Source organism: Monodelphis domestica, chromosome 2 (assembly GCF_027887165.1).
Source record: "Monodelphis domestica isolate mMonDom1 chromosome 2, mMonDom1.pri, whole genome shotgun sequence".
Taxonomy (NCBI): Eukaryota; Metazoa; Chordata; class Mammalia; order Didelphimorphia; family Didelphidae; genus Monodelphis; species Monodelphis domestica.
The window spans coordinates 200,525,084-200,549,653 of NC_077228.1; the positions used below are offsets into that span (position 1 = coordinate 200,525,084).

The 24,570-nt window shown below is 42.1% G+C and overlaps 1 protein-coding gene across 2 annotated transcripts in view; it reads right to left on the reverse strand.

Moving 5' to 3' along the window:
• Positions 1 to 4,379: 4,379 nt before the first annotated feature.
• The window catches only part of TTLL6 (tubulin tyrosine ligase like 6), a 52,038-nt gene continuing 31,847 nt past the window's right edge, over positions 4,380 to 24,570 (reverse strand). For both annotated transcript variants that reach the window (XM_056816863.1, XM_056816862.1), the window contains 5 exons: positions 24,189 to 24,377; positions 11,951 to 12,107; positions 10,833 to 11,105; positions 8,040 to 8,406; positions 4,380 to 6,757 (listed from right to left, as the gene is read on the reverse strand). In XM_056816863.1, the coding sequence (XP_056672841.1) occupies positions 6,504 to 6,757; positions 8,040 to 8,406; positions 10,833 to 11,105; positions 11,951 to 12,107; positions 24,189 to 24,377 (1,240 nt within the window). In that variant the 3' untranslated portion in view covers positions 4,380 to 6,503. The remainder of the gene's footprint in view (positions 6,758 to 8,039; positions 8,407 to 10,832; positions 11,106 to 11,950; positions 12,108 to 24,188; positions 24,378 to 24,570) is intronic.

Consider the following 24,570-nt stretch of genomic DNA (forward strand, 5'->3'; position numbering starts at 1 on the left):
AAGGAAGGAAGGAAGGAAGGAAGGAAGGAAGGAAGGAAGGAAGGAAGGAAGGAAGGAAAGGAAGGGAGGGGGGAGGAAGGAAGGAAGGAAGGAAGGAAGGAAGGAAGGAAGGAAGGAAGGAAGGAAGGAAGGAAGGAAGGAAGGAAGGAAGGAAGGAAGGAAAGGGAGGGAGGGAGGAAGGAAGGAAGGAAGGAAGGAAGGAAGGAAGGAAGGAAGGAAGGAAGGAAGGAAGGAAAGGGAGGGAGGGAGGGAGGAAGGAAGGAAGGAAGGAAGGAAGGAAGGAAGGAAGGAAGGAAGGAAGGAAGGAAGGAAGGAAGGAAGGAAGGAAGGAAGGAAAGGAAGGGAGGGAGGGAGGAAGGAAGGGAGGAAGGAAGGAAAGGAAGGGAGGGAGGGAGGAAGGAAGGGAGGGAGGAAGGAAGGAAGGAAGGAAGGAAGGAAGGAAGGAAGGAAGGAAGGAAGGAAGGAAGGAAGGAAGGAAGGAAGGAAGGAAGGAAGGAAGGAAGGAAGGAAGGATGGAAGGAAGGAAGGAAAGGAGGAAAGAAAGTGGGTTTGACTGTCATACACACTTCCAACTCAAACTTTAGTGGCTCCTTATTACCACTGAGATAAAATATTTATTCCTTTTGCATTTGAAGTTCCTGGCCCCTTCCTACCTTTCCAGTCTTCTTTCCTATTACTGATATACCATAGAGTTCAGCCACACTGTCCTACTTGCTATCAGAATATCCTGCTTTCTCAGGTCTGTGCTTTTGCATTGCCGGTCCCTCATTCCTAAGATGTTCTTCCTTACCTCCATATTTTAGAATCCCTGTCTTCTTTCAAGTCTCTGCTCAACAACCATCTTCTTCAGAGTTTCTAGGAAACCTGTAGTTTCTCCATCTGTAGTAATCATGTCTTCCATGGGTTCTGGGTTTTAGACCATTTGTATTGATGCTGTTCCACCTCCCCTGGACAGTAAGTCCATAAATTTAAAAGACTGAAATTCACTCTTATCTACCATTTTACCTGAACTGCTTTAGTGAAAGTTCTTTGCATTGTGGATAGCCTGAGGAGCCCTTCCTCCACCTTAAATCATCCACTTGAGCCCAGTAGGTCAATATTCAAAGTAGAAGTCTCACAGGAGAGAAATGAGACTTCGTTCTGATGTATTCCAAAGCTAAATACAAATTCTTTAGGAATTATTTTTTAGTTTTTGTGTTATGTCTATTTGCTTTCATGAAAAAAAATTAAGTGACCTCATTTAGCTAATTGAGAGTTTAAGTGGTCATTGGATTTTGTTTTCTTGGATCTTCTTGTCCTAAATAACTTGAGATGTGATGCCTTGGATCAGTACCTAGCCTAAATGTGGTCTTCAAAGCACTTGACTTCCTTTCTGCCTTTTTTTCTCTAAAATTACAGTATGGTGGGGGGAATCACTGGTTATGGAGTTATGGGGACCTGGGTTTAAATCCTTAAGTATTTATTCTATGTGACTTCAGACAAAACAAACTCCCTGTGCCTGAATTTCTTCATACATAAGATAGTTGGACTGGATAGCTTTGAAGTTCTTCAGCTAAAGGGATGGGGGTTGGATTAAGTATCAGTCAGTGGATAAGAGTGCAAAAAAGGGACATCAAGACTATATTTTATTCTACCTTGAAGGGTGGCCTTTATAAGTTTACTTGAAATTAAAAATATTAATATATCAAATATATCAAAAGGACTAAAACCAGTACACAAAACAAGATAGCAGCAGCATTGTTGGAGTTACTGGCAAATTGTCCTACTTCCCAACTACATATCAAATTTTGAGGAATCTAAATGAGTTACCCAAGAGCAATCATGCTGCTGGGATAGGGACAGGGGCTTTAATCATATCCCCAAAGGATGGTGATCCAAGAATTAGAGCTAGAAATTACCAGAGGAGCAAGGCTAGGGCTAAAGCAGTACAGCCATTGTTTAGGCATTGAGAATAGGAAACAAGAGATAGCATCGTATAAACAATGGGCAGAGGAGCAATGTAGTTATTGGAAGGCTTGCTGGATTGGAGTCCAGGGATTTGGGTTCAAATCCATGTGTTATAAGTTACACATTTTCTAGTTACAAATCTCTGATCCTATTATACAATCTTATGATAGTATGATCCCAGTTAGAGCAGGGTAAGCTGCAGCTCTTGCCACTAATTTGTTAAGTGGGCTACAGTAATTCACTTCCCTTCTCTGGAGCTCATTTTCTCTTTTAAAGGGTTTGGAGGGGGCAGGAGCTTCAGTGGATAGTGCCAGGCCTGGATTCATATCCGACCTCAGACACTCCCTGTGACTCTCTGCTGGGCAAGTGATTTAGCCTGGTTTGACTAGCCTTTGCCTTTCTTGAGTTATCAGGACAGAAAAATAAGGGTTTAAAAAAAAATAAAGTGAATGGAGTAGGTAATCTTGAAAATTCCTTCTGGCTCTGAACCGCATTCCACTGTTCTAAGGTGACTCAGAAATGGTTGAACTGCCTTTGTCCCAGGTACAAAGATTGGTCCTTGTACTTGTCACTTTCCCCTTTTATTTGGGAAACTGCAAGATTTTCTACTGTCAGCTAAGTATCCCATGATCTGTGTCTGGAAGAAAACATAGAATGGGACTTACATTTCCCCAATCCCAAGGAGAAGGGCACAAGCAGTGAGTTTGACATCTTGGCAAATGTTTACCTGCCTTAAAAAAAGCCTTACCTTCTGTCTTAGAATATTGTGCATTGTCAAGACAGAAGAGCAGTGAGGGGTAGGCAGTGGAAGTTAAGTGACTTGCACCAGATCATACAGCTAGGAAGTGTTGAAGGCTAGATTTGAACACAGGTCCTCCTGTCTTGGTGCCTGCCTCCCAATCCACTGAGACATCTAGCTGACCTCATTTACTTATCTTAATGGCACATAGATGACCATCTCATCTCTCTTACCATACCCAGAGCCACAGGCTTTTTAAGTCCTCACACCCCTAATATGTAGAAGCTTTAATTTTTTTTTATTGATGTGCACATACTTTTGCAGGCCAAAGAAGGTCATTTGACACAGATTAATAGGAAAGGACTTTGGTTGCCTCATCTTCCAGATAGAACTTTTTCCTCTTTCTCTTACCTTCCTACCCCCCACCCCATGATGAATTGTAGCAGAAAAATGACTACCAGAGCAACAAGGCAGCTCATCATTAAGCTGGGAGAAAGGGGTTAGTTTTTTTCCTTATATCCTTGTAGGTAGCTGCAAGAACCACCAAACTCTTCTCTTACTCCAGCCTCCCAAGAATATCCCATCCCTTTCCTTCAGATCTAAACACAGACATAAAACTGGCAAGGAAATGTTCTTTGGGGATTTTTTAAGAAGATAACTCCTGGGGGCAGCTGGGTGGCTCAGTGGATTGAGAGCTGGGCCCATAGGTGGGAGGTTCTGGGTTCAAATCTGGCCTCAGATACTTCCTAGCTTGGTGACCCTGGGCAAGTCATTTAACCTCCATTGCCTAGCCTTTACTTCTTCTGCTTTGGAACCAATACGCAGTATTGATTCTAAGATGGAAGGTGAGGGTTTAAAACAAACAAAAAAAGGTAATTTCTTCTCCAAACCCTTCCCAAGGGAGAACTCCTCAACACTTGGACAAAATTAGAATGATGGTGCTATTCAAAGGGCCAGTGGACCCAGTCTTGGCAGCAAAGCTGAAGATGTTCAATGGGCAGCAGCTACAAAAATGCAGCTCCTGGTCAGCTTCAATCAATCCTCCAGAAAATTACATTCTTATAACAAAGCTAGCTGAGGCCTGGCCAGACAGCTGTCAGAATGTAAAAGGCAGACCTGCTAGTCTCAGTGGTATAGTTTTATGCCTTGGAAAGAAGATATCAGATATCTAGTTTGGGACTTTTGAAAGAGAAGATAAAGATGTCATTTGATTGTATATACATTAAAGAGGTAGCTCAGGCCTGGTGGAAGGGGAGAGGCCACAAAAGCTGGTAAATAGTTGCTGAGATCCAGTTCATTCATCAAAACATTTGTTCTGGAAAAGCACTGGCCCGAAGATAAACCTCTTGCCCTTGAGGAGCTTCCCTTCCCTCCTGGTTGTGTCCATGAACCACAGCCTGGTCCAGTAGCCAGCAGAACTGGAACTATTGGCACCCACTTTCCCCCCCCCCCCCAGTGAAACTTGGATTTTTGAGGGAGTCATCCCAATTTGTAGAGCTCTAAAGATGTACACTCACTCCAAGGCACACCAGTTTGGGAAGAGGGGGTATTTCCAAGGAGCTTCAAAACACATCTGATTCCAAATCCATTCTCTACTGTGGTTTGGGGACAGGTTACTAAGGAGACGGAGGAGATTCCCAGCAGGTCATCAAGGGAGTAGAAGACCTCGGTGTAGCAAATAAAAAATAAACTCTAAGTTTAGAAATCTTATACTGTGCTTTGAAGATGAAGAGAAAGACATCGATGACATTAAGACAAATGTAGGAAGACAGTGAAACAAACCACAGATGACTGGCACAGGTGAGTAGAAGGATCTGGTAGTACATGCTTCCTAGAAGTGTGTAGGAGGAACAATATGGTGAGGCCAGAAAATATCCTCAGGGCATGGAAGGGAGGGCAAACCTGACAGAAGCCTCTTTTTCAAGGATCCCATTCCCTCTGCTCTAGCTCCAGCAAGTAGGAAGAGCAAAGGACCAGAAGGCAGAAATATGTTTAATCATTTCACTTATGTCCAACTCTTTTATGACCCAAGTAAGGGTATTCTTAGCAGAGATACTAGAGTGGCTTGCCATTTCCTTCTTCGGCTCATTTTACAGATGAGGACACTGAGGCAAATGGAGTGATGTGATTTGCCCAGGGTCACACAGCTAGCAAGAGTCTGAAGCTGGATTTGAACTAAGGAAGTCTTCCTGATTTCAAGCCCAGTGCTTTATCCACTTCCCCATCTGGATCTATACAGCTCATATATATGCCTGAGTTCACATTCAATCTGAATAGTTGTACGGCCCTAAGCAAATCATTTAATGTTTGCCTTAGTTTCCTTATCTGTAAAATGGGGGTTATAGTAGCTCCCACCTCAAAAGGTGTTATATAAATGCTCATCCCTTTCCCTTTCTCCCTTTGGGGGGGGGGCGGAGAATGAGTGGCCAGGGAGTCAGGAGACCTGGGTTTGTCTTGTTGGCCTCTCAGCAGGGTTTTCTTATCAGCGCAATGAGAATAATCAAATGAGAAAACTACAAAACACTAGACACTTGTTTTTGGTTCCGACTTGAGATTTCATTAGTGTGGGAGAACTCTTTAGGTTGAAACTCCCCCCTGTAATGCCAAAACTCCACTTGCCTAAGGCTTGGGAGTCACCCAGGTGGTATGTGATAAAGGCAGGACTTGGACCCAAGTTCCTCTCACACTAAGGCGGGCCCTTCATCCACTATCCCATGCTACCTCTCCTAAAAACACAGAGGTTTGATTATTATTCCTCTTAATGGCGCTAATAACTCCTTCTTCACAGACAATTTCCTGACATAAAAATCTGGTCTCTTAAAATGAACCCATGTACGTGTTCAGGGTAAGTCCTATGCAGTCAACCCGTCAGCTCTCGTGACCATTAGAAATAAGCAAAAGTGAAACATTGGCAGCTCAGCTCATGAATGAATCCCTGGTGAATTTGTTTAGTGAGTCGATCATCCAAAGACTTGATCATCCCTGGGCCTACTGACTCGAGTTTCTGAACCTTCAAAGATTGGACTGAACTCAGGGATTTCTGGTGGCACCATTTAAGGGGAAACCCACCCATGAAGTCCAGCCCTAACGAGCTTCCCATCCATACCAGAAAGCCCTAGAAGCAGTGTAGGCCACACTGAAAGCATGGCATGGATGAGGGCAGCTGGCATGGATCCGAGTTCTTTAAAGGCTGGTCAGTTTTATCTAGATGGCCTGATCATCTTGCCATGTGTGTTGTTGGTCACTAGAGGGACAAGGTAAGATGCTCAGTGTATCATGGCTCAACAAAACTCACTCCCACTACGGAGAAAGCAACCCCAAAGCACGTGCCTCATCCCCTCGATGGCATTGGGTTAGCAGCATCTTCTGATATATGCGATGCCTCCAAAAAAAAAAAAGTCCCATAAATCTTTATATACTGCCTTCCTTCAAAAAGCTCTAAGGTTTTAATCATCATCTTTTCCTTATTTCCCCATATTCTACCATAAAACAGGCTGGGGAACTTCTCTCAAGTCTCCATCCTCAAACTATTGCCAGCCTATAAGATCAGGATGCCAAGCCCGCCTGCAAACCTATTGCTTTAGAGGGCCATCCATCTCTGTCCCTATCCACCACACCTCGAGGAAGGAGTATCATCATCGCCTCCTCAACCACAGGGAGAATCTGGTCTTTGTGAAGTGAATTCCTGGCATTGCTGACTTAGGCTATGAGGCAAAGTTTGGTAGTGAGTATTACTAGGTGGGTATCATCAGTGGTACAAAGAAGGAACTTCCTACAGCCCAATTCTGACAAAAGTCAGTCTTGCCTACCTAGTATTCTAGGTGGCTTTCTTGCTGGAAAATGAGGGGCCCCTGGAAGGGGCTTTCCCACCACTCTGATCCCTCCCTATAATCCTCCTGTTTTTGTGCGGCCTCGGATCAAGCCGGGCTGGTATGGCAATCACCAGTAGTTCCTTCTGAGGTTTGCACTGTCTCTGCGTTCTCTGGAGGAGCAGCCGTGGGCCAGGAGCCTCCTTGGTTTTCTTCTGTACCAAACTTTGGTTCCTACAGGCTCGGTAGTGGGAGGCGGTTTCTGGAAAGACAAAAAGCAGCACTGTCCCCAAATTGTTGTTCTGGGGTACGTGCTGTCCAACAGATTCACAGAAGAATAGAATCCAGGGCTGGGCAAGACCCCTCGGAATCATCTAGTCCAGGGGTTCTTTTAATTTTTTTAAGTTTATTTTTTAAAAAAATTTTAAGGGGGCAGCTGGGTAGCTCAGTGGATTGAGAGCCAGGCCTAAAGACCTAGAGAAGTCCTGGGTTTAAATCTGGCCTCAGACACTTCCCAGCTGTGTGACCCTGGGCAAGTCACTTGACTCTCATTGCCCAGCCCGTACCACCCTTCTGCCTTGGAACTGGTACCCAGTATTGATTCCAAGATGGAAGGTAAAGAGTTTAACATTTTTTTTAACTTTTTTCCCCAATTTTTTCCAATAACTAGTGTAGGGGTTCTTAAATGAGATCTTAAATAAGTGTGTGTGTGTGTGTGTGTGTGTGTGTGTGTATAATTGTGTTTTGATACAACTGGTTCCTGATGTAATCTTATAGATTTTATTTTATGCATTTAAATAATGTTATTCTGAGATGGGGAACCATCAGCTTTACCAGACTGTCAATGAGATCCAAAATAAATATGCAGTTGGGTGGCTCACTGGATTGAGAACTAGGCCCAGAGACAGGAGGTTCTACGTTCAAATCTGGCCTCAAATACTTCCTAGTAGTATGACCTCCTCCCCCCCCCCCCCCCCATTGCCTAGCCCTTATCCCTCTTTTCTGCCTTGGACTTAACACAGAGTAGTGATTCTAAGATGGCAGGAAAGGGCTTAAGTGAGGAACCCTCGATCTAGAGCAACCCTCTCAGTTTACAAAGAAGGAAGCTTGAGCCCCCAGAAGGAAATGATTTGCCCATAGTCACAAAGTTGGGCTCCAAACTCAGGTCCTCTAACTCCATTTCCCATGCTCTTTCCACATGGCTGAAGCTGGTTACCCCAGGCAAGGGGTGGGTATCCCTTACCTCTAGAGATGACCATTTCAGACCACCTCAAGTCCAAAAAGTATGAGATTTCATGACTTGAAATCATCTCTGATGCTACTTTCAGGAAGTCTCGGGCCATGCCCTCTTTGCACCTGAAGCCCGTGCCCTGCCTTTAGCCAGAACAGGTTCATCTATCAATAGGGGCACCCCAAAATCCGAGCGTATCCCTATTTAGTTTCCCCGGGGAAGCTGCCAGCTCCCTCCGGACTGGAGGCACCTGACCCACAGGGCCCTTTTTTCCAGGGAGGTTCCATAAGCCTCTATTAACGGGTTGACTCACTTTTTTGGTTTTTCTGCAACAGCTTTGGGTTGCGGCTGGTCGGGAAGAACTGGGATCCCAAAGGGAATTTGCCGATGAGCTGGGACATCAGGAACTGCTTTTTCATGCTCTCAGAGCTGAAGGAGGGTTTCCACGTCTTCTGTATGAAGCTCCACCGTGTGTGGGGCTTGGTGGAAGTCAATGGCTTCTCCTGGGAGGCGTGCTGGAGGAACTTCAAGGGCTGGAAGGGGATTTCAACAGGACTGTCTGCCTCTTCTCGGGTGCAATGAGATGATGTAGAGCTGGGTGATGAGATCAAGGTTGGTAATGGCTCTGGGGACTGGGAGCAGCTACTGAATAACGAGGAGGTATCCATCAAAGCAAGAAACTGAAAGAAAAGGAGGGCAAAAGCTCAATTGGGAAAAGTCAAGGATAACCTCTCTGTATGGGTCCTTGGTAGGAACAGGAAGACAGGAGTTGGTTTAATGAGTGAGGAAGGATGGAGAAGAATTTTCTGACCAGGAGAGAGGGAACACTGAGAACTCTAGACTGATTCTAGCTTACAGGGACTCCTTCTCTGGAGGTCTTCTTCATCTGCCTCCACAGGATCCGATCCTGCCTGAGGACAATAATTTTAATGATAGAGGTAACAGCTAGCATTTATATAGCACTACCTCTCTCAGTTAAACTTCATAACAACTCTGTGAGGTAGGGGCTGTTATTCCCATTTGGAAGATGTAGAAACTGAGGCCAAGTTAAAGTGACTTGTCCAAGGTCACACAAGCAAGTAAGTACAGTTTTGATCTCACCAATTATACAAGGCAAGTTTTTTTATTGGGGATTTGTTTTTTAAACCCTCATTTCCAAGCTGTGTGATCCTGGGCAAATTACTTAATCTCCACTGATTGGCCCTTACTGCTCTTCTGCCAGACAGAAGGCAAGGGTTTAAAAAAAAAAAAACAAATAAGCCTTACCTTCTGTCTTACTGTCAGTTCTAAGACAGAATCGAGGCAAGGGTTAGGAGGCAATGGAGGTTAAATGACTTGTCCAGGGTCAAAGAGTTGGAAGTGTCTGGGGACGTATTTGAACTCAGGTCCTCTCACCTCTAGGCCTGGTGCTCTATCTACTGTGCTACCCAAGTGGCCCCAAGTAAGGCAGGTTTTGAACTTGGGTCTTCTCTACTCTAAGTCTATCTACTATGCCATATCTGAGATACAGGTAGATAAGTCCCTTCCAAGCCTAGGATCCCATAGCACTCATCCCATAGCTATCATTTTAAGGTCTGTGGTCGTGTAGCTGTTTGTCAGTCATTTAGGGTTGTCTTGGCAAAGATCCTGGAGTGGTTTGCCATTTCCTTTTTCAGCTCATTTGACAAATGAGGAAACTGAGGCAAAGACTTGAGGTCACACCCTTAGTAAATGTCTATAGTCAGATTTGAACTTAGAAAGATGTCTTCCTGACTCCAGGCCCATCTCTCTATCTATTGCACCACCTAGCTGCCCCATACTGGCAGAATAGCTTTCATTTTAAGATTTACAAAGCACTTGGCAAATGTTATTTCTAATCCTCACACTCACCTAGAGAGATTGGTGTTTTTATTCTCCCCATTTCACAGGTGAGAAAACGGGGGCTGAGAGATTAAAGTAAACTTGCCCAGAGCAACACAGCTAGCAAGCAACTGAGGCAGAATTCAAACTCAGGTCTCCCTTGCTCAGAGGCCAACACTCTTATCCACTGCATCACCTATCCACTGCATTGCCTGACTAGGCACCTCACCTATTATGCCGTTCCATTCCATGAGTTTTAAAACTAGGAGGCGTCATTTTGCAAGAGAGCAAATATGGGCTCAGAGGACTCAGGTTCAAACATCTGATATTGGCAAAGGCCACCCCCTCCCTGGATCTCAGTTTCCTCACCTGTAAAATGGTCTCCAAGATCTCTTCCAGGTCTAGATCTAGGATCCTATGAAACTAAGTCCTGAAGCAGTTAGGTAAATGCCACCATGTCACACAATAAACAATATGGAACAAAAACCAGAATCCAGCGCTCTTGACCATTGGTAGAGGAGTCTCTCCCCTTAGGATCCAGGAAGTTTGGCATTTGGTTCTAGGCTTATATATTTAGAACTGGAAGGGATTTTATTTATGTATTTTTAAACCTTTATTTTCTTTCTTAGAAACAACTCTAAAACATAAGGGCAAAGGCTAGGAAATGGGATTAAGTGACTTGTCCAGGGTCATGAAGCAAATGTTCTGAGGGCAGATTGGAACCTCGGCCTGGTGCTCTAGCCCCTGAGCCATTTAGCTGCCACTGGAAGGTGGATGGCTTTAAAAGTCATCTAGTCTCAAATTCCTCCCGAGGCCCAGAGAGACTGAATCACTTGCCCAGACTCACCCAGGCAGAGGGGTAAGAAGCAATTTTGTATCTACAACAAAATGGCAGAGAGAAGGGAAAGGGAGAGATAGTGGCAGAACCAGGATTTGAAGCCAGCTAATCCCAGACCTGGAAATATTGACAATAACTACTATTACACAGTGTTTAGGGGGGTTGCAAAGCATTTTATAAACTCGTTTTATCCCCACAAGCACCTTGGGAAGTAAATGCTGTTATTATTTCCATTTCCATACAGATGTAGAAACTGAGACAGAGGCTAAGTGACTGACCCAAAGTCACCCAGACAGTCAGTAGCTGAGGCTACGTGCAAAGTCATCTGGACTCCAGCACTCTCCCTCCACTGTTCCACCTAGCTACCTCCAGCACCCACCCTCTTCTGCCCTAGCCTTCCATCCCAGAACCACTGGAGAGCATGCTCACATCAGGGAAAGAGTTATATTCTTCAACATTTGCGGAGATGGGATTCCAGGATTCCTGCTTTTCTGGGCTGGTGAAGATGGACTTCCTCAGGTCGGGCACAGAGCTGTAGTGACACACACTAGCTTTCTCCGGAAAGGTGGCCTCGGCCTCCTGCTTAGGGGTCTCCTGAAGAGAGTCGGAGGGTTCTAGGTATTTCAGAGTCTCAGTTTCCTTTTGCTTCGACTCTGAGTCCAAGGTGGAGGTACAGGGCAGCAACATGGAAGAATTGGAGAGCTGGGAAGGAGCAAACCAAATATTGCATGGTACTTGGTGAATCCACCTCTTATCCCTGTTACCATTCATTTGCATAGGAGGGTGCTGAGGTCATGGGGTGCTGAGGGGGAAGGGCCCATTAGAAAAGCCTCTCTTATTGCTCAGCATTCCTAGGGTTTGGAGGCCACAGGCAAGGGGGGGGGTGGTGACCCAAGTCTTTGCATTCATGGGGGAAAGGGGGATAAGGTGGGATTTAGAGGGAAGCTCGAGACTCAGGTAATAAGGCTTGGGGTGGGGGGAGGAGGGGAAGAATGGCATGCTTTTTCCAGATGGGAACCAAAAGAAACAGCAGAAGACAGTCATCCCCAAGTTATGTCCTTCAGGAAATCACCAGGCCCTTGACATTTTGACATTTCCACATTCCAGTTTTGCCCAGTCATCTGGTAGCATGATAATTTGCTGGGTCTGACAGAGAGAAATCAGCCTCTCCTAGAGGGGGCGCTAGGAGTGTGGGGTCACGGAGTTTTGGAACCACCCTCTCCCACACCCTGCCCCCCAGCCTTTTTGTTTTGAAGGGCTGGATGGGAGACACCTTACTGAAGGCAAAAGGGAAGGTGTACAAGACAGGACCTGCGGCAGCATTCTTTACTGTTTGGCCAGGCAGAAGTCTGAAAAGGACAAGGGGAAGCCTGGCTTCTCCAACCACCCCTCCACTCCCATTTCGGCTCCCAGCCCTCTTCTCAGCCCAGCACTTTCAGTGTGCTCGGGCACTGGCTGGTGGTCTTCTTGATCAGCCCCTCCACCCCCAAAGGCAGGGCAGGGAGGTGTACTGGATATTTCCGATTTTCCCGACCATCGGCATTTACTTGTCTGGCGTTGTACACAGAAGCTCTTTGTTTGGTGTTCTCTGGGCGAGAGACCCTGGTCCCATCACCTGCTGATTCACCCTGAAGCTCATTCTTCTTCTCGTGCTGAAACAAGGCTTTCTTCTCCTGCTTCAGCCGTAATGCCTGGATCTGCTGCCTGGGCAATTTAATTGAATTCAACAAGTTTGTTACAACACTCCAGAGCACTGTGCTAGGTGCAGTTTAGGTAAGACAAGGGGGTCTGCCCTCCTACAGCTGGCAGTCTAGGAAAGGATAGGATACTGCCCTAAGCAAGAGTTCAGCCCAAGTCCCACAGCCACAATGATTCAATTCAGTTGTGGGGCTGGAGGGCAGGCTGGTAGGTGGTGGCTGGTCCACAGAGGTCCCAGGAGACAGTTGCCCATGCAGTTATACCTGGAGAGGGGGCAACTCATTCTCATGTCCTCCTCCCCTGACCCCACTCCACCATCTGTCTTTCCAAATACTGCTTCTGGGGCTCAGGCTAGACCCAGAGAAGGTAGCATCTGGACAAACAGAGGGAAGAAGCACCCTACTACCATCATGGTGTCAGCCTGGGCCAAATTCTCAGCGACCTCATCTTAGTTACAGCTCTGAAAAGTTCACTAAAGAGGTACAAAGGAAATTGGTTTTTGAGGTCCAAAGGGAGGTTATTCCTGAATAGGTTGATTGAAGACCTAGGGTGAGAGTGGGGAAGAGGAGGGGCTAGATCATGGTGCAGGGACCAGTCATTAAGAAGGTAATATCGTAGACAGTATGGGAAGAATACTTGAGTTGGGCTTTAAAAGGTAAAAGGCTAAGAGGAAAAGGGAGGCATAGAGATAGGGAGATAGGGGCATGTTCAAGAGACAAAAAAAAATCTACAAAATGTAGAGTGGATGGGGGAAGGGCTAGTAATAGAAAATAAAGCTGGAAAGGTAGAGTGTTACCACACAAGATTGAAGATGGCCTTGAATACCAGGCAAAGGATTTAAGTCCTAATTAGATAATAAAACATCATGTGAGATGTTTTGATGGAAGGGTAACATGACCAGATGTATACATGAAAACCCATCTGGAAGCAGTGCATTGAGGGGCTGCTAGGTATTTGAGTGGATAGAGAGCTAGGGCTAGAGACAGGAGTTCCTGGGTTCAAATCTGGCCTCAGATACTTTCTAACTATGTGACTCTGGCCAAGTCACTTAGCCTCCATTGCCTAGTCCTTTACCATCCTTATGCCTTATAACCAATGCATAATATTAAAGGTAAGGGGGTTGGTTAAAAAAATGGATTGGTGAGGGGTCACTTCTCTTACTGATAGCTGATCACCCTCCCAGTTACTCCAAGTTCTCAGTCTTTAAGTTCTACTTGACTCACTGGCTTCCTCTAAGACCCAGTTAAAATCCTTCCTTCTGAGAGAACATGAATCACGTAAGCATGGAAAAATATTCTAAATCAATAAATAAATTGATTAAAAACAAAATAAAATCCTTCCCTCTATGGGAATTTTTTTCTGATAACTCATAATTCTAGTGTTTTTCCCCTGCTGATTATTTTCTGTATACAGCTGATTTGTATATGTTTGCTTGCTTGTTGTCTCATTAGATTGTGAGCCCTGCAATGGCAGGAGCTTTCTTTGTATCCCTAGTATTTGGCACACAGTAGGCACTTAATGCTTACTGACTTCTCTTTCTCTTACTCCTTATATCTTTTTTTCTTTCTTTTAAACCCTCACCTCCCATCTTAGAATCAATACTGTGTATTGGCTCCAAGGCAGAAGAGCGGTAAGGGCTAGGCAATGAGGGTTGGGTGACTTGCCCAAGGTTACACAGCAAGGAAGTGTCTGAGGCCATATCTGAACCCAGGGCCTCCTGTCTCTGGATCTGGCTCTCAATCTACTTAGATACTTAGCTGCCTCCTCTATCTTTTATTTCAATTAACTTTTTTAGTTGATTCTCTAAGTATACTATCACATCATCTGTAAAGAATGATAGTTTTGTTTTCTTGTTGCTTATTCTAATTCTCCAATTTCTTTCTCTTGTCTCATTGCTATAGTATTTTTTAGTAACTACTAAATAATAGTGATGATAATAGGCATCCTTGCTTCACCCCTGATCTTATCAGGAAAGTGTCTAGCTTAGCCCTAAATCACTCCCTATATGCAAACAATTACTAAAACTTGTAGAGTCTTCTACCTAGCACCTTATGCTTCATTTCCCATTTTCCTGTCCACACAGCACCAACCCTAGCCTCAGCACGGGTTGGGAGGGGTGTAAATTACTACCAGGTTAAGTAAAGGTCCTGTTCTGATCCTTGTGATAATAGTTCCTTCCCTTTCTGGATTATCTTCAGCTTAACCTGTGTAAAGCTTGTTTGCACAGAGTTCTTTGAATGTTATCTCCCCCATTAGTCTGAGTTCCACTGCCTGGCACAGAGCAGGTGCTTAATAAAAGCTTGTTGATTTGACTTAGGAAACCCTCAGATGATGAAATTACTTCTATCCTCTCTGGAATTTACAATCTTAAAAGTCGCCTATAAAATCAAGAGGTTAAGTGACTTGCCCAGGGTGACATAGTCAGTGTGCATCAAAGGACAATTTGAACCCAAGTTTTTCTTGGCTCCTTGGCCCATTTTCTACCCACTATGCCAGGGTTTCCTCTAAAAGTTAAGAGTCATTCATATAGAGCTTTAAGGTTTCCAAAGACCTTTTCATGAATTATCTCACTTGATTCTTACAACTCTATGAGTTAGGCTCTACTATTATCTCCATTTTACAGAGGAGAAAACTGAGGCCAAGAGAAATGAAGTGACTTCCCCAAGACCACACAGCTCTAAGTGGCCAAGGGCTGGATTTGAACTCTGGTCTCCCTAACTTCAAATCTGGCACTCTGCCCACTATGTCACCTAGCTGCAAAAGTAATGCAAAATAATACGAAATAATTTCAAGAGGAAGAAAGCATTGACATTTGGAGGTGGACAGGAATTAGGAAAAGCCTGGACCATTGTGATAAGTTTAAATGGTCTCATTTTCCAACTCTCCTCTTTCTAGTTGTTTCTCCGCACAGCTACCAAGCTGATGTTCCTAAAAAGAGAAACCCAAACATATTACTACACCTCCATGTCTCCCATCTCTAATGAAATATAGAACATCTTCCCATTGCCTCTGGGATAAAGTACAAAATGAGAATTGGGGGAATTTAAAGCCCTTCGTTATCTGGCTTTCACCTACCTTTCCAGTCTTATTAGTTGTTACTCCCCTTCGAATGCTCTACTGCAGTCAGTCTAGCCTTCTAGGGGCTCCAAATACAAAGAATTTCATCTTCATGTCTTCCTTCAGGTCATCTCCCTGGAATGTGCACCTTCTCCTTACCTCTACCTCAGTGAATTCCTGGCTTAATTCAAAGTACCTTCTATAACACCTTCCCTCATTTCCCCAAGGGTTCAAATTCTCACCCCTTTGAAATTACTTCCAAGATATTTTGAGCTTACTTACATAGTCCCACTTGTTGAATGTAAGTTGCCTGGAAGGCAGAAACTTGTGTTTTTTGTCTTTTTATCCAAAGGTGTTTAATGAACACTTGTTGAACTCAACTGAGGAAGTTCTATTAGGAGAACTATTATTGTAACTATCCAGGCATAGTTGTGACCAAGGGCATGAAGTAGTGATGGTGAGAGAAGCAAAAGACAGGAGAGAAGAGATGAGAGAGAGAGAGTGAGCCCCTGTCAGGCTGGATTCCTCCAGACTCAATAACGGATCAGATAGGAAACATGAGGGATGGGGGGAAATCCCTAAATTGATGGATAATAGGGAATAGTGTATGAGATACAACTGATTAAAAAGCTGAAATCAGAGGAAAGGGAGGGTGGAGTCCAGATGGCAGTGTGGTAGCAGGGAAATTCTGAAGCTGTTCTGAATATCCTTCCAAACTAATCTTTAAAAGGTGTCTCAAAAGGTCAGAAGTCAAAGCAGGAAGAGCCAGGGGGCTCTCCCACTGGACACAACATGAGACATAGTCAGAGAGAGTGGATTTCCACAATATAAAGGGGAAAACTGCAGAAGGAAAAGAGCAGGCCAACCACCCCACAGACACACACTTACTATGCAGCAGAGCCAGGAGCTAGATAATCTCGGGATTCTAGGAGGCAGGCTACACTTACAAAAAAGCACTACAGACCTACCCCTGGAGGTGCCAGGCTCTGGCAGTAAGATTCAAAGCTCAATAGCACTGGCCTCACTCTGGTTTCTAGGGCAGAAGCAACAGTGAATATAGTCTCAGGGCAAAACATTGTGAAGTGTGCTACATACACACACACACACACACACACACACACACACACAGCACTGTAGGTCTTGGAGGTGAGGTTCAGAGCTGAGCTCCAAGCAAAACCCTGTGAGCCAGAAGCTAAGATAGAAATAACCAGCAACCTGCAGGACTCCCAGTCCTCCAGAGGGAAAATGGGTAAACAGCAGCAAAGAAAGCTCTTGATCCTAGAAAATTTCTACAGAGAAAAAGAGCAAAAAAAAAAAAACAGAAGAAATTGGAAAGGTTGAGTAACAAGCAAACAAATGCAAAATCTCCCAAAAAATGGAAACTGGTTGTAAGCTCTGGAGGAGCTCAACAAGGATTTCAAGAACCAAGTAAGACAGATAAAAGTGGGGAAAAGAAATGAAAGTAATGCAAAAAGAAAAATAGCAGCTTAAAAGGCAAAATTGGCCAAATAGAAAGAGACATAGAAATCAAATGAAGTAATAAACAGATTAAAAATCAGAACTGGCAAAGAAGTCCAATGATGAAAAGTATCATGAAAGGCAGAAGAGACCAAATCAAAAAGGAGAATCAAAAGATCATGGTTGAAAATTGGTCTTTAAAGACTAGAATTGGGCTAGTAGAAGCTAATGATTTCATGAGACATCAAGAAATAAAACAAAATCAAAAGAATGAAAAAATAGACAAAAACACAAAATTTCTCATTGAAAAAAAAAAACAACTGACCTGGAAAATAGATCCAGGAGAGACAATTTGGGAATTATTGGGTTATGTGAAAGTCATGAGCAAAAAAAAAAGGCTAGGCATCACATTATAAGAAACTATTCAAGAAAACTGCCCTGATATATTCTTGAGCAAGAGTGCAAAATAGATATTGAAAGAATCCATAGATCACTTCCTTCAATAAATCCCCAAATGACAAATCGCAGGAATGTTATAGCCAAGTTCAAGAGTTTCCAGGTCAACGAGAAAATACTGCAAATGGCCAGAAAGAAACAATTAAGATATCATGAAGCCCCAGTTAGGATTACACAAAATTTGGCAGCTTCCACACTGAAGGACCATAAGGCTTGGAATATAACATTCCAGAAGGCAAGAAAATTATAATTAAGAATCACCTACCCATTAAAACTGACTATATACTTTCAGGACAATGTATGGGAAGTTAATAAAACAGAAGATTTCCAACATTCCTGAAGAAAAGACCAGTATTAAACAGAAACATTTGATGTCCAAATACAAAATTCAAGAGAACCATAAAAAGGTAAATAAGAAAGGGAAAAAATTTAAGGGCTTCAATAATGTCAAATTTGATTATATTCCTATATGGAAAAATGATATCTGTAGCTCTTAAAAATTATTATCCCTATCATAGTAGATAGAAGAAATATATAGGCAGATATGTAAAAAAAATTAGGGGGAAAACGAGGATTGTACCAAGAGAAATGCAGAAGAGGTAAAATGGGGTAAAACCACATAAAGACGCACATGGTGGGGGAAGAGAATAATAATAAGGGGAGAATGAGGGTGATAACTGGTAATACTTAAACCTTACTTTAATTGGAATCAGTTCAGAGAGGGAAGAACAGCCAGATTTATTGGGGTACAGAATCCTATTTTACCCTATAAAAGGGGAATAAGAAATGGGGCTTGGGGAGGGAAGTCATATAAGGGAGGGAAAAGTTGGGGGGTGATTAAAAGACCCTTAAGAGAAGTAGGAGGGGAATAAGAAGGGAGGTGGTGGGAAGGGAATAAAATAAGGGAGAGGAAGGGGGCTTGATTAAAAGAAAAACACTGGTGTGGAGGGAAAGAGTGAAAGGAGAAAGAACAGGATTAAAAGAGCAAATCAAAATGATGTGGAATACACAGATAGTAATCATAACTATGCATATGAATGGGTTGAACTCACTCATAAAACAGAAGTAGATGAAAAACCCAAATCCCACCATATATTGTTTATAAGAAATACAAATGATGCAGGTAGACACATACAGGGTGTAAAGGTAAGAGGCTGGAGCAGAATTTATTGAGCATCAACTGCGAAAAAGAAGACAGGAGTGGCATTCATGACCTCTGACAAAGCTAAAGCAAAAATAGATATGATTAAAAGAGATAAGGAAGGTAATTATATCCTTATAAAAGGCAGTATAGACAATGAAGAAATATCAGCATTCAACATATATGCACTAAATGGTATAGCATCCAGATTTTTAAGGGAGAAAATCTTGGAGCTTAAGGAGAAATTGATAGTAAAACTATACTAGTGGAAGACCTCAACCTTTCTCTTTTAGATCAAGATAAATAAAACCAAAAAATAAATAAGAAAGGAGAGAAGTAAATGAAATTTTAGAAAAACTAGTTAATAGATATCTGGAGAAAAGTGAATAGGAATAAAAAGGAATATACCTTTTCAGCAGCACATGGTATGTTTCCTAGGGCATAAAAACATTACAAACAAATGCAGAAAAGCAGAAATAATAAATGAAACTTTTTCAGATCATGATGAGATAAAAATTCAAGGGTTCATAGAGAGGCAAATTAAAAATTAATTGGAAAATAAATAATCTAATTCTCCAAAACTGGTGGATTAAAGAACAATTCAAAGGAGCAATTACTGATTTCATTGAAGAAAATGACAATGAGAAGACAACATATCAAAATATTTCTTTTGTCAACTATTTGACAAAATATCCATCTGTATAATTTACCATATCAACAACCAAACTAATGGAAATCACATGATTATCTCAATAGATGCCAAAAAAAAAAACCTTTGTCAAAATATAACATCCATTCCTATTGAAAACACTAGAAAATATAGAAATAAAAGAGACTTCAAAACAGAATATATTTAAAACCACCAGCAAGTATCATCTGCAGTGGGGACAAGTTAGAAGCCTTCCCAGTAAGATCAGGAGTGAAGCAAGGATTCCCATTATCAGCTTTACTATTTAATATTGTACTAAAAATGCTAGCAGTAGCAATTAGAGAAAAATAAATTGAAGGGATCAAAGTAAGCAATGAGGAAACTAAAATATTCTATGTAGATAATATGACAGTATACTTAGAGAATCCTAGAAAATCAACTAAAATAAAAAGCTGGCTAGTGGAAATAATTAACAAGTTTAGCAAAGTCATGGTGTACAAAATAAACCCGCATAAATCACCAGCATTTCTATAAACTTCCAACAAAACTCAGGAGCAAGAGTTAGAAAGAGAAACTCCATTTAAAGTCACTCTCGACAATATAAAATATTTGGGAGGGGGAAACTGGGTGGCTCAGTGGATTGAGAGCCAGGCCTAGAGACGGGAGGTCCTAGGGTCAAATCTGACCTCAGACACTTCCCAGCTGTGTGACCCTGGGCAAGTCACTTACCACTCTTCTGCCTTGGAGCCTATTGACTCCAAGACAGAAGGTAAGGGTTTTAAATATATATATATATTTGGGAATCTATTTGCCAAGACAAACTCAGGAATTATATATATATATATATATATATATATATATATATATATGAACACAACTACAAAACACTTTTCACACAAATAAAACTATATCTAAACAATTGGAAAAACACTAATTGCTCGTGGGTTAGACAAGCTAATATATTAAAAATGACAATCCTACCTAAACTAATTTATTTATTTAGTGCCATACCTATCAAGCTACCAAAATTTTTTTATAGAATTAGAAAAACTATAACAAAGTTCATCTGGAAGAACAAAAGATCAATAATATCAAGGGATCTAATGAAAAAATGTGAAGGAGGGTAGCCTAGCAATACCAGATCTTAAACCGTACTATAAAGTAGTGGTCATCAAAACAATATGGTACTGGCTAAGAGACAGAAGGGAGGATCAATGGAATAGACTTGGGTAAATTACCTCAGCAAGCTAGTGTTTGATAAACCCAAAGATTCCAGCTTTGGGGACAAAAACCCATTATCTGACAAAAACTGCTGGAAAATTGGAAAAGAGTATTGGAAAAATTAGGTTTAGATCAATATCTCACACCCTACACCAAAATAAATTCAAAATGAGTAAATGACTTAAATATAAAGAGGGAAATTATAAGTAAATTAGATGAACATAGAGTAGTATACCTGTCAGATCTATGGGAAAGGAAAGAATTTAAGACCAAACAAGTGATAGAGAACATTACAAGATGTAAAACAAATAATTTTAATTATATTAAATTAAAAAGTTGTTGTAAAAACAAAACCGGTGCAACCAAAATTAAAAAGGAAGCAGCAAACTAGGAAAAAAATTTATAACAAAAATCTCTGACAAAGATCAAAATTTTCAAATGTATAAGGAACTAGGTTAAATGTACAAGAATCAAGCCATTCCTTGATTGACAAATAGTCAAGGGATATGAATAAGCAATTTTCAGATGAAATAAAAACTATCAATAATCACATGAAAAAGTGTTCTAAATTCTTCCTGTTTAGAGAAATGCAAATAAAAACAACTCTGACTCACACCTAGCAGACTGGCCAACATGACAGCAAAGGAACATAAGAAATGTTGGAGGGAATGTTCAAAATTGGAACATTAAAACATTTCTGGTGGAGTTGTGAATTGAACCCAACCATTCTCGAAGGCAATCTGGAATTATGCTCAAAGGGATTTAAAAGAATGCATACCCTTTGATCCAGCAATACCACTACTAGGTCTATACCCCAAAGAGATAATAGAAAAGGGTTGTATAAAAATTTTCATAGCTGCACTCTTTGTGATGGCCCAAAATTGGAAAATATGGGGATGTCCCTCAATTGGGGAATGGTTGGACAAATTGTGGTATATGATAGTGATGGAATACTATTGTGCTATAAGGAATAATGAACTGCATGATTTCTATATGAACTGGAAAGACCTCCATGAACTGATGCATAGCGAAATGAGCAGAACCAGAAGAACACTGTACATAGTAACTGAAACATTATGGAACAATCAAGTGTAATGGATTTTGCTATATAGCAATGCAATGATCCCGGACAATTCTGAGGGACTTATGAGAAAAAAAATGCTATTCACATGGGGAGAAATAACTGTGGGAGTAGAAACACAGAAGAAAAATATATGATTTATCACTTGTTTATATGGGTATGGGATTTGGGGTTTTGGTTTTAAAAGATTACTCTGTTACAAAAATGAATAATATGGAAATAGGTTTTGATAACACAAGTATAACCCAGTGGAATTGCTTGTCAGCTCTGAGGGGCGGGGGGGGGGGGGGTTGGAGGGAAGAGGGGAGAGAGAGAACATGAATCATGTAACCATGGAAAAATATTTTAAAATAGATTATTTTTTTAAAAAAGGGAAAAAAATCAGAGGAAAGAAGAGATTGAGGAAGAAAAATGATGAGCTTTGATCACTTTGAGTTTAAGGTGCTGGTGGATCATTCAGGCAGAGGTGTACTATAGAAATGGGTCATACTTTCCAGACCCAGAGAGCAAGATCCTCAATATAGCTGGAGATTTGAGTTTGTCAGTCAACAGACATTTACAAAGGCTTACTATGTGCTAAGCCCTAGAGATACTACATAAGAAAGGCAGTAGTAACACAATTCCTACCCAAGGATCTCACATTCTAATGAGGGAGATGATATGCAAATCACTATATACATACAAAAGATATACACACAGTGTGAATGAAAGGTAATCTCTGAAGGAAAGGGGAGAGAGATCAGGAAAGGCCTCCCATAGAAGCAAGGTTTAACTCTCAATTTAAAGGAAGCTAGATGGAGCTCAAAAAAGAGTTGAGGGTTAAGGGGAGAGGACAGTGCAGCTTGAGGGCTTAGTGGATAGAGAGCCAGGCCTGGAGAAGGGAGGTTGTGGGGTTCAAATTCAGCCTCAGACACTTTCTAGCTGTATGACCTGGGCAAGTCACTTAACCCCATTGCCCAGCCCTTACTGATCTTCTGCCTTAGAAGCAATATACACAGTTTTGGTGCTAAGACAGAAAGTAAGGATTTTTTTTTTTTAAGAAAAGAGTTGAGGGTAGGACAATCAATTTTGAGAGCATCTGCATTGAAATAGGAGTTCGATCCAAGGGAATTAATGCAGTTGCCAGAGGAGAAAGGAGAAAAGAAAAGAGAGAATAAAACAAAATGAAAGAAGAGGGAAAAGAGAAGGGAAAAGAGAAAAAAAGAAAAGAAAATCTGACCAAGGATTGCCTTGGAGAATTACTTTTCAAAGGTGTATGAAAATGAAGCATGGTTAGCAAACTAAAAAGATTGAAGTGTTATGTGGGATCTGTGAGGTGAAGGGAGAAGGGCTTTGCAGACAGAAACATGGTCAATAGAGTTAAAGCTCTAAGAAATCAGGGAGGACAAGGCCTGAAAAAAAAATCCCCTGGACTTGGTGATCCTTGGAGATCTACCTGTTTAGGGGAACCATTGGGGTGGGAAGGACTAAGGAAAAAGTTAATGAGGAGGGGGGGCAACATCTGGAAAGATGTAGGACAGTAGCTGACTTTCTTTCTCCCTTTTTTTTTTTTTAGAATGAGGAGACTTGTGATTGTTGAGAATCATCTATGGGAGGGGAGGAGCCAATGAAGAGAAGACTGAAAGACATGATATGGGCAAATCCCTTAACATCTCGGGACTCCACACAACTAACTCTAAAACTCTTAAGTTTCAGAACATTTGCTGACCTTCCCTGGCAAGAGAAATGCAACCCCTGCCCTGCCCCAATGCTCCCTACATGAGTAAAATCACAGATTGAACCAAATAAATGAATGAATGAATGAATGAATGACTAGGTAAAGGCGGGAGAGGTGCGAGCAAGTGCTAGAACAAGAGTGTGATGTCAGTGGGTGAGAAGGAGACCAAAAGTGCAAGTAGGAGGAATTGTCAATCAAGGAACAGGGTCAGAAGAATCCTCTGTGAACAGAGGTTAGAAGACAGGGTAAATGAGGATGCCATGAAGCTTTTAGTACTAAAAGAGAGAAGTGAAGAATAACCCTGTTAATCATAGACAATGACTACTGGGCTTAGTGGGTGGGCTTTTACTGAGGCAGGATGAAGGGGAACCTAGTGTTCTATTGGGTTTCACCCCTTTCCTCCCAGAGTAGCCCCAACCTTAACAGTTGGCTCTAAACCAATCAGCACTGCAATCTAGAGATCTAATAGCAAGAAACAGGAGTTATTCATTTCTTCCTTAACCATCCCCCATCCCCAGCTTCAATCATATACATACATACCACACATGCCATACACACACCATACACACCACACGCCATATGCACACATATACCATATACATCATACATATACCATGTACCACACATACACCATATACACTCACCATATATATGCACACACCACACACACCATACACACATCCCATATATACAATACCATATACATACACAAACTATATATATACACACACACATATCACACACATCATACACGCCCCATATACACACCATATATATATACCACAAACACACCATATACACACACTATATACACATATGCCACACACACATTTCCTAATCCTAGGAACAATCCCTCTTGGGGAGCTTATGAACCTCAGACCTGAGTCCGGTTGCTGGGCAGATATCCCTTTCCTTTCTGATCCCTTGATTCTGAGTGTGGACTACAGAAGACAATTATAGGGAACCCAGAGGACAAAGATGTCCAACAGCAGACATCCTTGTTTGTCAGACAACACACTGATCCAAAGGCAAGTCTGTGCTGTTGTCCATCTGAGTTAAATGTCCACAAACAAGTACCCATCTACTTAACAACCTGAGATTTTATATTTTCTAGTCTGTCTAAGAGACCGATGAGACAGGGGGATAAGTATTCTTCTACCAACTTCAATGGCAGGAAAACTATGGCCAAGCCTGGCCTTCTAAGACCAGGGAAAGGTTTAAGGTCACAGAACACATTAGTGACAATCCCAGGGTCATAACCCACTGCCTTGCCCGCCCTTGGATGGCCCTGGCTTTCCTTTCCATACCGGGTGTGTACTTCCCGGGCTCTGGAGGCCACTGTGTTTTGAAAGAGTGAATTGCTGTGATGAAAATACTTCTGATACTTTTCAGACCCAAATTCTGGATAAATCCTCCGGAAGCCGCCACTTTTTTCTTTCTCATAACGTTCAATTTTCTCCAGCCACATAGCCTGGTAGTTCTTTAATTCCTCAATCCTGGATGGAAGCAAAGAGATGGAGTTGCAACATTTTCTCAAAAGAGGATGGGGAGCTAGCAGGACTTCAGGAAATCACTTCATCCAGTTCCCCCCTCCTCCAGGTCAGACTTCACTGATATCAAATGATGGAGAGATTAGGTGGATGTCTTTCAGGTTTTTCAACCCCATCCATGGGAAGATTCTGAAACTAC